Source organism: Meleagris gallopavo, chromosome 7 (assembly GCF_905368555.1).
Source record: "Meleagris gallopavo chromosome 7, MGAL_WU_HG_1.1, whole genome shotgun sequence".
NCBI lineage: Eukaryota > Metazoa > Chordata > Aves > Galliformes > Phasianidae > Meleagris > Meleagris gallopavo.
The window spans coordinates 13,355,502-13,368,685 of NC_139410.1; the positions used below are offsets into that span (position 1 = coordinate 13,355,502).

At 38.8% G+C, this 13,184-nt stretch overlaps 1 protein-coding gene across 3 annotated transcripts in view; it reads left to right on the forward strand.

Moving 5' to 3' along the window:
- Positions 1-13,184, forward strand: part of PDE1A (phosphodiesterase 1A) — a 200,363-nt gene that overhangs the window by 54,151 nt on the left and 133,028 nt on the right. For all 3 annotated transcript variants that reach the window (XM_085228207.1, XM_085228210.1, XM_085228208.1), the window contains one exon: positions 1,346-1,459. In XM_085228207.1, coding sequence (XP_085084333.1) covers positions 1,356-1,459 — 104 coding nt within the window. In that variant the 5' untranslated portion in view covers positions 1,346-1,355. The remainder of the gene's footprint in view (positions 1-1,345; positions 1,460-13,184) is intronic.

Here is a 13,184-nt window from a genome sequence, read left to right on the forward strand (position 1 = left end):
ATACATATAAAGATGTCTAATTAAAGCCATATGGGATATGCATCTTCTACCTTAGGCTCCTTTGAAATGGTATCTGAGGGCCCTGGTTTACAGTGATCTATCCCAACTCAGTACCCCTTTCCCGTCTGGGTGACACCAGCAGCTGGTGACAGCATGCACATTGTCTGCCACTTGGCACCCCCCTCTTGACTGGCTTCTTGCATAGCTCTTACCAAACAAACACAAGCTCTGACAGAAGTCTGTGAAATATTTGATTATTTGGCTTTTGCTTCAGAAATGAAGATTGTTTCTGATTCACTGCAGTGCTGTTTATACAGTACAGGAGGCACTCTACAAAGCCAGGTCTGTGGCTGGGCAAGCAAGGAAATCCTCTCCTTTGCCCCCTCCAAAACCCAGCGTTGGCTGTACACCCAGCTGCTTAGCTCTGCACTTGAAAGGCAGCCCTGGCAATGTGCTGTGTGGCTGGCATACCTTTTTGTCCCCAACCCCGTGTTGTTTGCCTGCACTTAATAGTTTTGCTGGCAGACACAAGCGTGGTGCTGTCCCGCAGGATTCGCTGAGCGGGCTGTCTTGCAGCTGCTGCGTTTCTCACCACTGAAACTGACAACAACCTACTGTGTGGAGTTGCTAGGAGAAGGTGAATAGTCATCATTACAGCATACTCCTTCAGTAACAACCTGTAGAGCTCTTTAATTTCTCTTCTGCAGGGATTTATATTTCACTGCGACTTACCATTAGTCGGTCATTCTCTTTTCAAGAAGCTTGCAGATATTTACTCCTTAAAAATCAATTTGGGATCATCTAAAGAGGAGAAAGTGCTGGCATTTGAACATGCACTCTTTGTAGGGTGATGTGGCTGATACTGGCTCCTACCATCTGCTTTCCTATTGCAGCCTGTTTCTCCAACCTGCAGAGCAGAAGCCAGGCTTTCTTTCCTTCTGGATTGTTAAAACCATTCACATTTATCCTGCATGGCAATGCGTTATAGTCTGTTTCAAGGAATCTTTTGTGCTTCTGTGCATATTCCTACTGCAGGCAAAGTGTGTGAGGAAGGAGCCTGTGCAGGCAGTCGGTAGCGTAGTAGCTGGCTCACGCGTATGGATTAGACTCGTGAGGTCAGAGGAGCTGTGTGCTGCTCTGTGCTGGTGTCGGGGGGGGGGAAGAGTGGATTTTTCTACCAAGTGAGTAGCGATTCAGGCAGAATCATCCCTCAGCTCTTGTAATTCTGATGTGTTTTGATGTGAAAGCTGCTACTGTCTAACATACATGGATCTTCTGACGTTTGTAGTGGACTGAGGAATGCTTTTACTTGCTGCTGAGCCTGACTATAACTGTATCACTGTAGGACAGTAACGATGGGGGCTCGAGCAACGGAAACAACTCGGGAACTGGAAAGCACCTCTATAAAGTATCAAATAGGAGGACATGCAGAGAAAATGTGGCAGCGGCTCAAAGGAATGTGAGTACTTTCCTCCTTGGCTTTTGTTCTGTTCCTTAGGAAAGACTGTTTTCGTTCGTTAAAATGACTAATTAACAAATGGGAGAATTATCTCTAAGCTGTGAATGGTATTTGCTCTCATAATATAGTACATCACTCTCTTGTATGATCGGTACTTAGATTAATATTGGATGCTATATAAGGTTCAATCACCTCATTTAAAAGACAGATGACTAGTTATCCAAACTGAAATGCAGGTAAGTCCTTTCATGTTTACACTCCCTTAGCTCTGATGTGATTTTGTAAATGTTATCTTCAGAATCAGCATTGCCAGAGCTGTTCCATCATTCCTGCCAATATACGTAGGTAAGTATATTACTACAGTTCCATAGGAAGTATCAGTACTTCACCTTTTGAGAATGCAAAGAACTCTATGTTAAAGGATACCTATGTTAAAAGTTATGGGGAGGATGCTAGAAGGATGCTTTGTCTCTGTTTTTGGTCTTTGTTAATTATTCTGGTGCTTAGCAATGCCAAAAACTGATTAAAAAACTGTTTGAAGGGACCACGATGCACCTGCTATGTATAATTCAGTATGCTTGTGAAAATTTCAGTGTAGGCTTTTGGTGGAAGCGATCAATAAACAAACGTCTACAGCATGTCAGAGAGAAAGTCAACTAGTGTGTTCTAAACACCTTAAACTTCAGCACCTCTTTCAAGTACTTGTCTGTTTTTTTCCTCTAAAATCTGATGTTGTGATGTTACAAAGGAACAGACACGTAAGATTCTTCCTTTGAAAGTGATGATAGGACATTCATTCTAGCTGGAAGGATTTGAAATACTGAGTTTCTAAAGGTATGCCACAGTTACTGTACAGTCTTTCAGATGTCAAAGGAAAATGTTTGATTGAAACCTCTGCATCAATTTGAATGCTAAGTGTTGAATGCATTGGCTATGGCTCTACCTATTTCCCCTGTGCACTGGGTGAAGGTTTGAGCTGGCTGTGAGAAAAGGAATTTCTGCTGTCTGCTTTCTTTCACGTGAAAATTTGTTTGCCTCTGTGGAAAGCAACTTTTGTTACGGTCAGAAATTTATCAGAACTTGTTTGTGATATGCTTCTGAATATTTGCTATGAATCCTATCATCATTGTTTAATATTATGCGTTTTGGCAAACATAGCCCTAGAAACTGCACATTGCACCTTGCAGAGTAAATATTCTGCCTGATGCCACACATCTTGCCTCTAGTTTCAAACACAGAAGCACAGAATCACAGAATTCCAACCCTTGGGTTGGAAGGGGCTTTCAGAGATCACTGAGTCCAACCACCCTGATAATGCAAGCATTCTACAAGAGGTCACACAGGTAGGCGTCAAGATGAGACTTGGGTTTCTCCATAGAACGAGACTCCACAACCTCTGGGCAGCGTCAGTGTCACTCTGAGAGTAAAGAATTTCTTCCTTGTATTAATATAGAACTTCCTGTGTTCCAGTTTCTGCCTGTTGCCCTTGTTCTGCAGTCGTTCATCACTAAAGAGAGTCTTCCTCTGTCAATTTGGCTCCCAAACTTTAGGTACTTATGAAGTTATAAGATTCCCTCTCAGCCTTTCCAGCAGAGACCTCGATCAGTTTGTGCAGACTTCTATTTATGTGGGATCTAATCTGCTGCTTTTGTTCATTTTGTATTCTCTACTACCACCAGAGTAAGAGTGGTGTTTCTTGGGCTGAAATGTTTTCCTTCAGAATTGTTCCATTAAACAAAAAAAAGTAAATAACTGAATAGTAGTGGTACTCAGCTTATTTTCTGAAACAGCTTCAGAAAATAAGGCTCAGGTTTCTTTAGGAGTAGTTAAAACAATGGTTTCAAGTACTTGAAAACTGTCTTTCTCATGACTGTTACAACTGCACTGCTAAAATACTTGTATTAAAAAAAAATATACATAAATATTTTATTATATAAACGCTCAGCTGAGTATTTCTCAGACTTCCCAATGATTTCATTTTAGTCATTCCCTAGTCAAAAGTCACTGACCAGTCAATGTTCTGAAGGGAAATGTTCAAAGAGTTGAGTTTTTTGGAGCACATCTTTATATTGAATTTATAGTTTAAACATCAGACATTAAGGAAAAGAATTAATTTTGCTGGTGCAGATACATTTGTTTGCATGTGGGAAGAAATATGGATAGATAACTAGGACCAACACTGATAATCTCATTTGGAAAGAATCCTTTATGAATTGTCAGGAGAATTGTTTTGTCTCAGGGGGAGAACTTTAGTGAAACAGAGTATGTATGAAAGTAAGTTACACCCTTATAGTAATATTTCTACACTTTAGTCAAGATGTAGTGTGAATTATGGGGCTGAGTCTTTTCTTGCTCTAGTCCAGAGGACTGCTAAATACTGTCTATTACACTTTGTTAGTTGAGAGTTCCAGTCGTCTTCTTGCAAGCAGGTCATTACTTGTGAAAGATCATTGGATTTCATTTGGGTAACTGCCTAGCTAGTGTTTAAAAGATACACAGTGGGCCCTTAACTAAAGTAGTATTTCACTTTAACATGTCAGCTTTTTACATAATCTACATTTAAAGAAATATTTGTGCACAGAGTTCCATATACATTTAATCTCGTAGGTCTTTAAAAAAAATTTTTTTTTTTTAATTTTCTAAATGCAGTCTGTTGTTTAAAGTAGTTGAACTGAATACACTTCTCAAAGAGTGAGAAATCTGCATATGAGTAACCAGTGAGAAAACTGGGCAATGTGAATGAGGTTGGACAGAAAAGCCTTTCTACATAGTTTCTACTCCAGCAAGTACCATGCAAACCAATAATCTACTGCTCTTATGTCCTGCAATAAATACTTGGATATTTAGAATAACAGAGTCCATACCTAGCTTCTGCCCTGTCTATGTGGCCTTAGAACCGAGTTCTGCCTACTGCATTGTAAGTCAAAATCTGACTCTTTTATCTTCATACTGAAAACTGCAGCTGAAACTATAGCAGAAACTGCAGACTGTTGCAAATGAAGAACTTCACTGGCAAAGGAAAGGTTAATTTGAAGTAAGTTGATCTTTAGCATTGGTACTAAGTTTATTGATGTCTGAGTGTATAAAACACAAGCTTGCTGTAATAGGACTTACTTATGGAAAGGAATTATGTACACTTCTGTCTTTACTCAAGCTTCTGGTCTTCGAATTAAGACATTTTCAGTATGCAGACTGCAAGCTTCTACTGTTTCATACTTCAGGGAGAAAGCAGAAACAAATAACAAGTGCCAACAAAATATGTCGTATAATAGTGTGATTTAAATAATTCCTGGTTACTCAGAAGAGTAAAAGCAAAAGCATTTCAAACCACACTGGAATTGGCACTGCCTGCCTCAGGAACGGGTTGTGTATGTTCCTCTCTGAAGGAATCTCCTCATGGTTTGTCCGGGTGCATCCTTCTCAGAGCATTTAATGTCACTGAGTTCTTGCTTAGCCTTTCACTCTGTGAGGTAAAAACTTACTTTAGACAATAACGAAGTCTCCAGTTTAATAGTATTCTGGTGTCAACAGGACTGGAGTATTTGCTGCCCGCGAGTGCTTCTCTTCCGATACTGACAGAGAATATTAGTAAGCTCAGAAAGAGATGCAACTTCTTTCAAGCATTTTGCTTCACAAGGGTTCACCCAGAGAACCAGATTTAAAACAGAGCTCTGTATGCTCACTGACTTTGCAGTGTTTGGTATTCTCCTTAATCTGCTGTTGACTTAACCCTGTGTTCCTCATTATGCTGAGGAATGGTGCACAGTCTGTTTACAGTATGCCTTGGCTGTCTGCCACTTTACTCAGTGTCACATACAGAACAGACAGATTCACCCACAATGTACCTTTTTTTTGTAAGTAGGCATCTTCTTTGCAGGTAGTTTCTTCTGTCTCCACTACTGTTGAAGCTAGTATTAGGAATGCGTTCCGTTTCTGAACTTTAAATTAATTTGTGAGAAAATAACTTTTTCCATGGTATATTTGCCAAAATTTTTTGGGAAATCTCTGAATAGAAAAAGTTAAAATGGAGCATCTGAAATGTCTGTGGGGTTTGAGTTCACGTGTAATTAAAATAAACTACTTCATGTAATTGTTACTGATTTAAATCAGAGAATATTTGCTATTGCCATTGCTGTCCACTAAAATTAATTTGTGCTAAGCTGGCAAACAGGGTTGAGGAAAAGCAGAACCTTCTTGTCCTATCTTCTTCCCTTTCTGTTACTCTGCATCCAAAAACAGACTTCAGAAAGGAGAGTTTTAGGCATTAAAAGCCTGACTCTCCTGGAGCCAGTTTGTTGAACCTGGGGTGCTGCAATAACAAATGCCTATTGCTGCATGTGTGCAAATTTTGTAGAAGAAAAAAGGGCTCTAGTCAGTGAGCTGGGGAAACTTGATTTGAAAGGAAAGTAGAGAAATGCATTCCTCCACACCTGCTGAACTGAAAGCAAAAATGGTTTTAATGGCATCAAGTGCAGTCAGGTTAGCAGCCTGCTAGGTCTAAAAGGGACTGGAATGGGTAACCTCAGCTAGGAAACATCCCTCAGTTGTGCCTTTACCAGACTCTCACATACTGGTGGGAAAGCTATGGGACAGTTTTGAGAACCTTGTTCAATTTTTTTTTTTTGTTTTGTTTTTTTTTTTCATCTCATTCACACTCTATTTTATGCTGTATTTGGTGTTTAAGTTTGCTTATTTTCCATGTCTATATGTGTAATTTGCCTAAGCCATGAAAGCTCACAAAAAGTTAAGTGGAGAGATTATCATTATCAAAACCTGATGTTTCGTGATATAAAGGTTTGTAAACTTACGAGTACTGTAGAATCAAAGGAAAAAAGACAGACTAGGAGGTGGATAACTGATAAAAAAATGAGCCAGAAATTGTCATGTAGTGGGAACTACATTAGGAACAAATGAATACACAGTTCAAGACGTTTTTACTTGTAATATTGCATTTTGTTTCCCAATGTGAAAACTTTACTTTAGAGGAAAATCATATGTTCTTAAAAAAAATCAAATGAGAGCTATGTCTGAATGGAATTGAAGTAAAATAAAAGCCACTATTTGTCAAGCATGATTTCAGAAATGCTCTGAACTGAAAAATGAAGAAATTGTGTAATGATTTACCCAGGATTGATATATCTCCTGTTAGTTCCATAATTACAGTAAGAAATGTTCCATTATGTGTTGTGAACAATTTCTTTTGATTCCAAAACCAAAGTAAGTTTCTGCAGCTGGATAGTCTAGGTAAACAATTCACAATAATTCTGTAGTCTAAAAATATTAGTCCAATTAAACTTATAATATATGCTAGGACTTTCAATAACTATAGATATTTTATCCATACTCAGTTACTTAGGATTAGCAATACAAAGAATTCTCTTATCTTTTCATATCAGTATAATAATATTGTTGTTAGAAAGTAATTTTTACTATTCCCTTGTAGTGGACACAGAGAATTTATTTCCCAGTTCATACTAATTTTTGCTGCAATTGCTAGCACTTACTGGTGCTTTTGATGGATTAGAGAAAATGCTAGTCCTCCAGTTTGCTGTGGGTAGGTGAATTGCTGTGCTTAAGAAAGCTCTTCTAGAGATGATTGCAAATTGAAGGAGTGGTCCACAAGCCGTAATTTGCCTATGATACAACTAAGAACATAATTCTGTCTTTACAGATCTTGCAGTCTCTGTATGATCCAAAAGGGAAGTCCCCTATTTCCAGATCTTCAAATGTACATGTGCATACAGCCGTCACATACGCTTCCCATTAAAATCATGTTCTTTATCTGAGAACACTGCAAAGGAAATTAAAGAAAACATTTTATGAAGCTTACTGTCAAACTGCAATTAAGTGAAGTCTCAAATTTCTATCCTCTTTATTTTTGTTTAGCTTAGGCTTTTGCCTCTACTTATGCTTCTAAGATTTCAAAAAATGCTTTCTCTATTTAACTCGTGCATGTTCAATTCAGATCTCTGCCTAGAAAGAGACTGCATATCATCTGCTGCTAAAATAGTGACATTCCTTCTAATTGAAGCCCCCTTCCAGCTACTTTTGCTGAGGCTCTTGCTTGCCCCGTGGGCTGACCAATTGTTGTGAAGCTTTCTTTCAACAACATCATTTTCTAATTTAGTTGGTACACATTGAAGCCTGCTACAAAGTAGTTACCTGTCTCTCAAAGCTGTTGGTCAAAAACTCAGTTCACTGTGTTGCACTCCCACATGTAACTGCTAGTTTTTGCTCTCCCTCCATAGCAGGATCCTACAAAGTGCAGTCAGAACATCTGGGTAAGCAAAACCAAGCTGTCTTGTTGATTGTACACCACACAACTAAATACTGAAAGTACATTATTACCAGTGGATGCTATAATTAAACTAGGCATCTTCATGTTTCTTTCTGAAAGAGAAACATAACTTCAAGTTAATGGAAATAGTGTCCTGTAAGATGACAAAATAATTATTTAGTAGTGAACTGAGTGTTAGCACTGCTCCATTTGTTTGCATTTGCGTCCCAGTCTGGTTTGCTCCTGGTATCATCTCTGGAGTAGAACTAAGACAAAACAGTTGCAGGTATTTCTGCTGCCGTTTACTCAGGATTTGTCCTGGTGTTAATAGCACACTGATGTCTTGATTGTTGCTGAGTGATGGGAGCACACCTCATGCCAGGCTGCGCTGCTTGGTGAGGAAGAGCCGCTGGTCTGGTGATGCAACAGCAGGAGAGAGGAGCGGAGCCAGGCTAGGTGGCCTGAATTAGGCCAAGGGTTATTTCCATACCACATGGCACCGTATTGAAGGCCTTAAAGCTATGGGGAGTTGGCCAGGGAACAATTGCCGCTGAGGGGTTACAAGGCATTGGTCAGTGGAGAGTACTGTTGCTGTGCCTTGGTCTGCAAGTAATCACACTGCGGCTATATATGTTGTTATCATTGCATTTTTTTTCCCATTTTCCTCTTCTATTTTAGTAATCTGCTTTTATCTCAACCCATGAGTTTCTATTTAGTTTCCATTTCTCTCTCTCATCCCTGGGGGGGGGGGGGGGGGGAGGGGGACAAGTGAGCAAACAAACTAAATGTTTAGCTGCTTGCCAGGTTAAACCACAACAGGTCGATGAGGAAGCTAATGCTGCAAAGCAAGGTTAGAGGTGTACTGGTTAGCAGCAAGTCCCAAGCTACTTTGCCATTGTATCTAACCAGCAGGTTTCCTTTTCGCCAAGGAAAGACCCCCTTGATTGTCAAAATTAGCCAGCCAAGGACCAAAGGAGCTAAGCTTGACTCCCAAACTGCAGAGGAACAGAGTTCTTTATTCACACTCTGGTGGCAATGGAGGTATTTTGGAGGCTTCTCTTTTTTTTTTTTTTCCTCCTTTACCACCTTGCCACATCATTTCATGAACTAAGTCCTCGGATTTTTAAAATATGAACTCATAGAGAAGAAAGTAGTGACAGAAAATAATTCCTTTAATTTTATGAAGGAAATAAACAAACAATTGAGCAGTAACAACTAAAATAAGAGAGAGAATTGCACTTTGCTGTGGCTAAAGCAAGCTGAACAGAAATTGAGTACGTTGATTAGAAAGTTACAGCTGACAGTGAAGTGACTCATCTTTCACAGTCCATAAAGCTGAACAATTAGGCACTCCATGCTGCAAACTAAACAAGCAAGCCTTCTCCTTCGCCTCTCATCATCTTTAGGAAACTGTTCAGACTTACCTGTAAGGAGCTACTGAAAGCATTCAGTACCTGCTAAAGACTGCAGCAGCTTGCCCAGTATTGTGGCTCTAATTACAGAATCACAGAATGGCTTGGATTGGAAAGGACCTCAAGGATCAGGATCACCTCAAGAATCTTCAACCCCACCACCACAGGCAGAGCCACTAACCTCCCCATTTAATACTAGACCAGACTCCCAGGGCCCCATCCAACCTGGCCTTGAACACCTCCAGGAATGGGGCATCCACAACTTCTCTAGGCATCCTGTTCCAGCATCTTACCACTCTCACAGTAAAGAACTTTCCCTGACATCCAACCTAAACCTTCTCTTCTTCAACTTAAAACCATTTCCCCTTGTCCTGCTGTTATCTACCCTTTCAAAGAGTTGACGCCCCTCCTGTTTATAGGCTCCCCTTAGCTGCATTGAAAAGCTGCAATTAGGTCAACCCACAGGGACCCTTTCTCCAGGCTGAACAAGCCCAGCCCCCTCAGCTCCTCAGTTAGACACCTGCTGTCCAAGTACCTATATGCAAGGTATTTTAAAAGGAGCACATGACTTATTCCTAAAACACTGGGTGATTTTGACTGCTTGCCAGAACCTATGTGTAAGTCAAATACTGTTACATGATTTGTTTCATTAATTCCTGTGGGTTCTCCTAGAAAATCAGTTGCCAAACTGATCTGCAAGCTGCATGAGTTTGTCAGATATGTGGTCCCAAAGAATCTAACCTTTTTCAGCAGCCATGATAAGTTAGATTTTCTCCTATGATTCATTCTTGCCTCCATTCTAGTTTTCTTAACTCTGCTAGTATGGCTTTTTGATGCTGTACTAAGAATTCTTGTGGGTTAAAAACAACCTGGTAATACTTTTTACTCTGATTAATTTTGACTTGAATCAGTTCCTAAATTGGATTCCTTGGGCGTTTCCATACCCAGCTGCACCCTTGCAGTGCAGGAAGCTGTCTGGGTGTGGGAATAGCTGATGAAGTGAAAGGAGACAGTGAAGTGAAGCTCACCAGCAAAAGAACCGCTGACTCAGGTCACCTGTGTTTCAAGTCTGTGACTCTGTGACACTGTAAAGCCTACTCGAGTGTAATAAGAGAAGATATTGATGCAATATGAACTCATGCTGAGGGTTCCAGTATTTTTGCAAGATTAGCTTTGCAGTAGCAGTTTTTATGAAAATCAAGTTTTGCCCATTTCACTCCAGCTTTATGATGCATCAGATAAAGTCTGTGCTCCTGTAGCCAACAAAAAGCTAGCCTGAAAGAAGTCCATAATAAACATCCATGCTGTGTACTTTGGCTAATGCAGGAGAATTGTAATCATGTATTTGCACCTCAACTAAATCAGTTAAGTACTGCTAGGTAACCTATAACCAGCAGTCACAGAACTGTAACTCCTTAAGTCTATTATTTACCTTGGTTGTACCTTGCCACCACTGGCAATGTTTTGGATGTCTGTAAACCCTCCCAAAAAGAAATAATAATAATAAAAAAAATAATAAAAAAAAGCACTCCTTCAAAAATGTGCTGCATGAAATTTTGATTCTTCTTGACCAAGGTGCCCTGAGAATGGATACTCAGTAGCTTACACTATGCTGTTTACAGCTTGCATGGTAAAACTGGACACCCATGTGGTTTATTATAAATTCTTTACAATGAGTAAGAGAAGTAATGCTCATCTGAATCAGCCGTAAAACAGAAGAAATAAGTATTCCAAAATGTAAAAGCATGAACAGTAATGCAGTTCCTGAAATCTTCCAAATATTTAAGTTTCCTGAATATCAAGGATGGGAATAAAGCTTCTATAAAATCTTTAGTTACATCTATCTACAAAAATTGAAATCATAGACATGTCACAGGGGTGGGTTAGTGTGCTTCTTTATTGGGCAATTTAGGCAAATACATCAGATTTTTTATGACTTCCAGAGAAGCCTCTAAGTATCATCTGCTGGAGGACAGAAAAAGGAAACGCATATTTTAAGCTCTACTTTTTCCAGAATTAGTAGCTCTACAAATATCCATCCAAAGAAGTGGTTTTGTTGTTTGTTTGTTTGTTTTGAAGAAATAAGAGAATGTGTTTTTGCTCAATTCTTCCTTGCTGATCATATGCTTGCTACATGATGGCATAAATAAATATGCGTAATTATAGTCATTCAACATTTTTTTTTCTGGTTTTGTTACTGTTTACTTAATGAGCTTTTCAGACACATAGTCTGTTGAATTACAGCAATGCAGCCTTCCAGGAAGAATGCAAATACTATTTGATGCAGTGTTATTTAACAGGAAGAGATCTAAAGGAAGATGTTTGCCTATGCAAGTGGCTGTGCTCCATTATCTGCTGTTTGACACTGGCTGCAGTGTGCTTGACCCAAGCCTTCTGCAGACTTTTGGCGCCCCTGGGAAAATAAGTGCTCTCCATAAATATTATACTGACATTTAATTGTTATGAATTTCTTTGATAAATAGTGTTTGGAGGCACTTGTATTTGAATGGTTTGCTGCTAGTTTAATTTATGCCAGAAAGATGCTAAGGAGCAGACTACCAGGTAGTATTTACTGTCTTTTGCTCATATACAGTACTCAGTTCTGCCTGGGTTAATTGAAATGAAATGCTATTGGCTGTTTTCTGCCATGTTTTATGCAGAATATACTGAAGAATCAACATCTAACATCAGGTTTCCTGCAGTTTCCTGTTTGTTTCAAATATTTTTTGTTATTATCTCCTACACAAAGTAGTTTTTTTCAGCAGCTGGTTTTATGGCTATATATCTCAATGATTACTAAAACACCCTTACCAACCATAACATCAATTAGAGAGAAACCAGGTTTACGGCCTAGTCCAATGGCAGTGAGGTTAGGAGATTACAATAACCTTTTCTCTGCCTTATAGTGCGATGACAAGGAAGTTCCATTTTAGTGTTATTTTTCTCTTGAGAATGCATTTTTAAGTAATTGGGACAAAAATGAGGCTTCAAATTAATTTATTTGTGACTAGCACTAGTATGTGTGTGTACCTGTAACTCTTTAAGAGTGCTTAAAATACAATTTTTTTCCTGTAAAGCTGAGCTTTTTTACAAGTTCAGTAATGAGAAGAAGTGTATGTCTTAACTTCCCTATACAGTGTGTATGTTTGATGCTTTTAACATCATCACATTATGATATTTCGCCAGAAAGCATTGAGCCCTTCCTTCCTATATTCCCACCTTGAATCTGCCTCAAAATTATGTAACTGTTTCTATTTCTTGAATGAACTGGTGCACTTTGAGAGTAAAATTGTGATCGTTAGATGATAGGAAGTATTACTTAAAGTGGCAAGAGTGTATGTAAGTAGAGTCAAAAAGATTTATACTCTGAAATAAGTTTGTTTCTACTGGATACTTTCTGGTTTATGTGTGTGTTGAAGCAGTATTATGTTCTTTACTAAAAACGTCATAGGTGAAAACACTGGCTTGTTTGGGCCTTTTGACTTTGAAGTTCTAAGCAGATTGATTTAATATTGCTTGTTTCTCTGGAAATATTTAAAAATATTTGTCAAGCACTTGTCAAAATGAAGAATGTTAATAACATACACATTTAAATAGTTTAGTGATAACTGTGAGGAAGCTTTGTCTCCAAGAAAGAATTACATACTTCTATTTTTAGTTTTTCTCTGGAATAGTTTGGTGAGGCACAGTCTTGCTTGAGCTACAGATCAGAAAAGAGTTTCTTCTCCACTTGATTCTTAGAACATCCCTACTTTCCAGAAGCATTTAAGGAAATAATGTCCAGAAGTAAGTAGAAATAAAATTGTTAAAACATCTTGATTCAACGTGCTTCCAAAGCTACATGATTGGTTTACTGGCTTTGTAAGTAAAAAAGATATGTTGCATACCTGATAGTTTTCTGTTATTAAATAGGTTGAGTCACATGATCTTCTGTTTGGAAAGAAATTAAAGGATGGTTTTATATTCCTGTCCTGTTCAAATGCGATATCACAGAAGACTTATGACCTAGACCTTCTGTTTCCTAGTTCTTATTTAA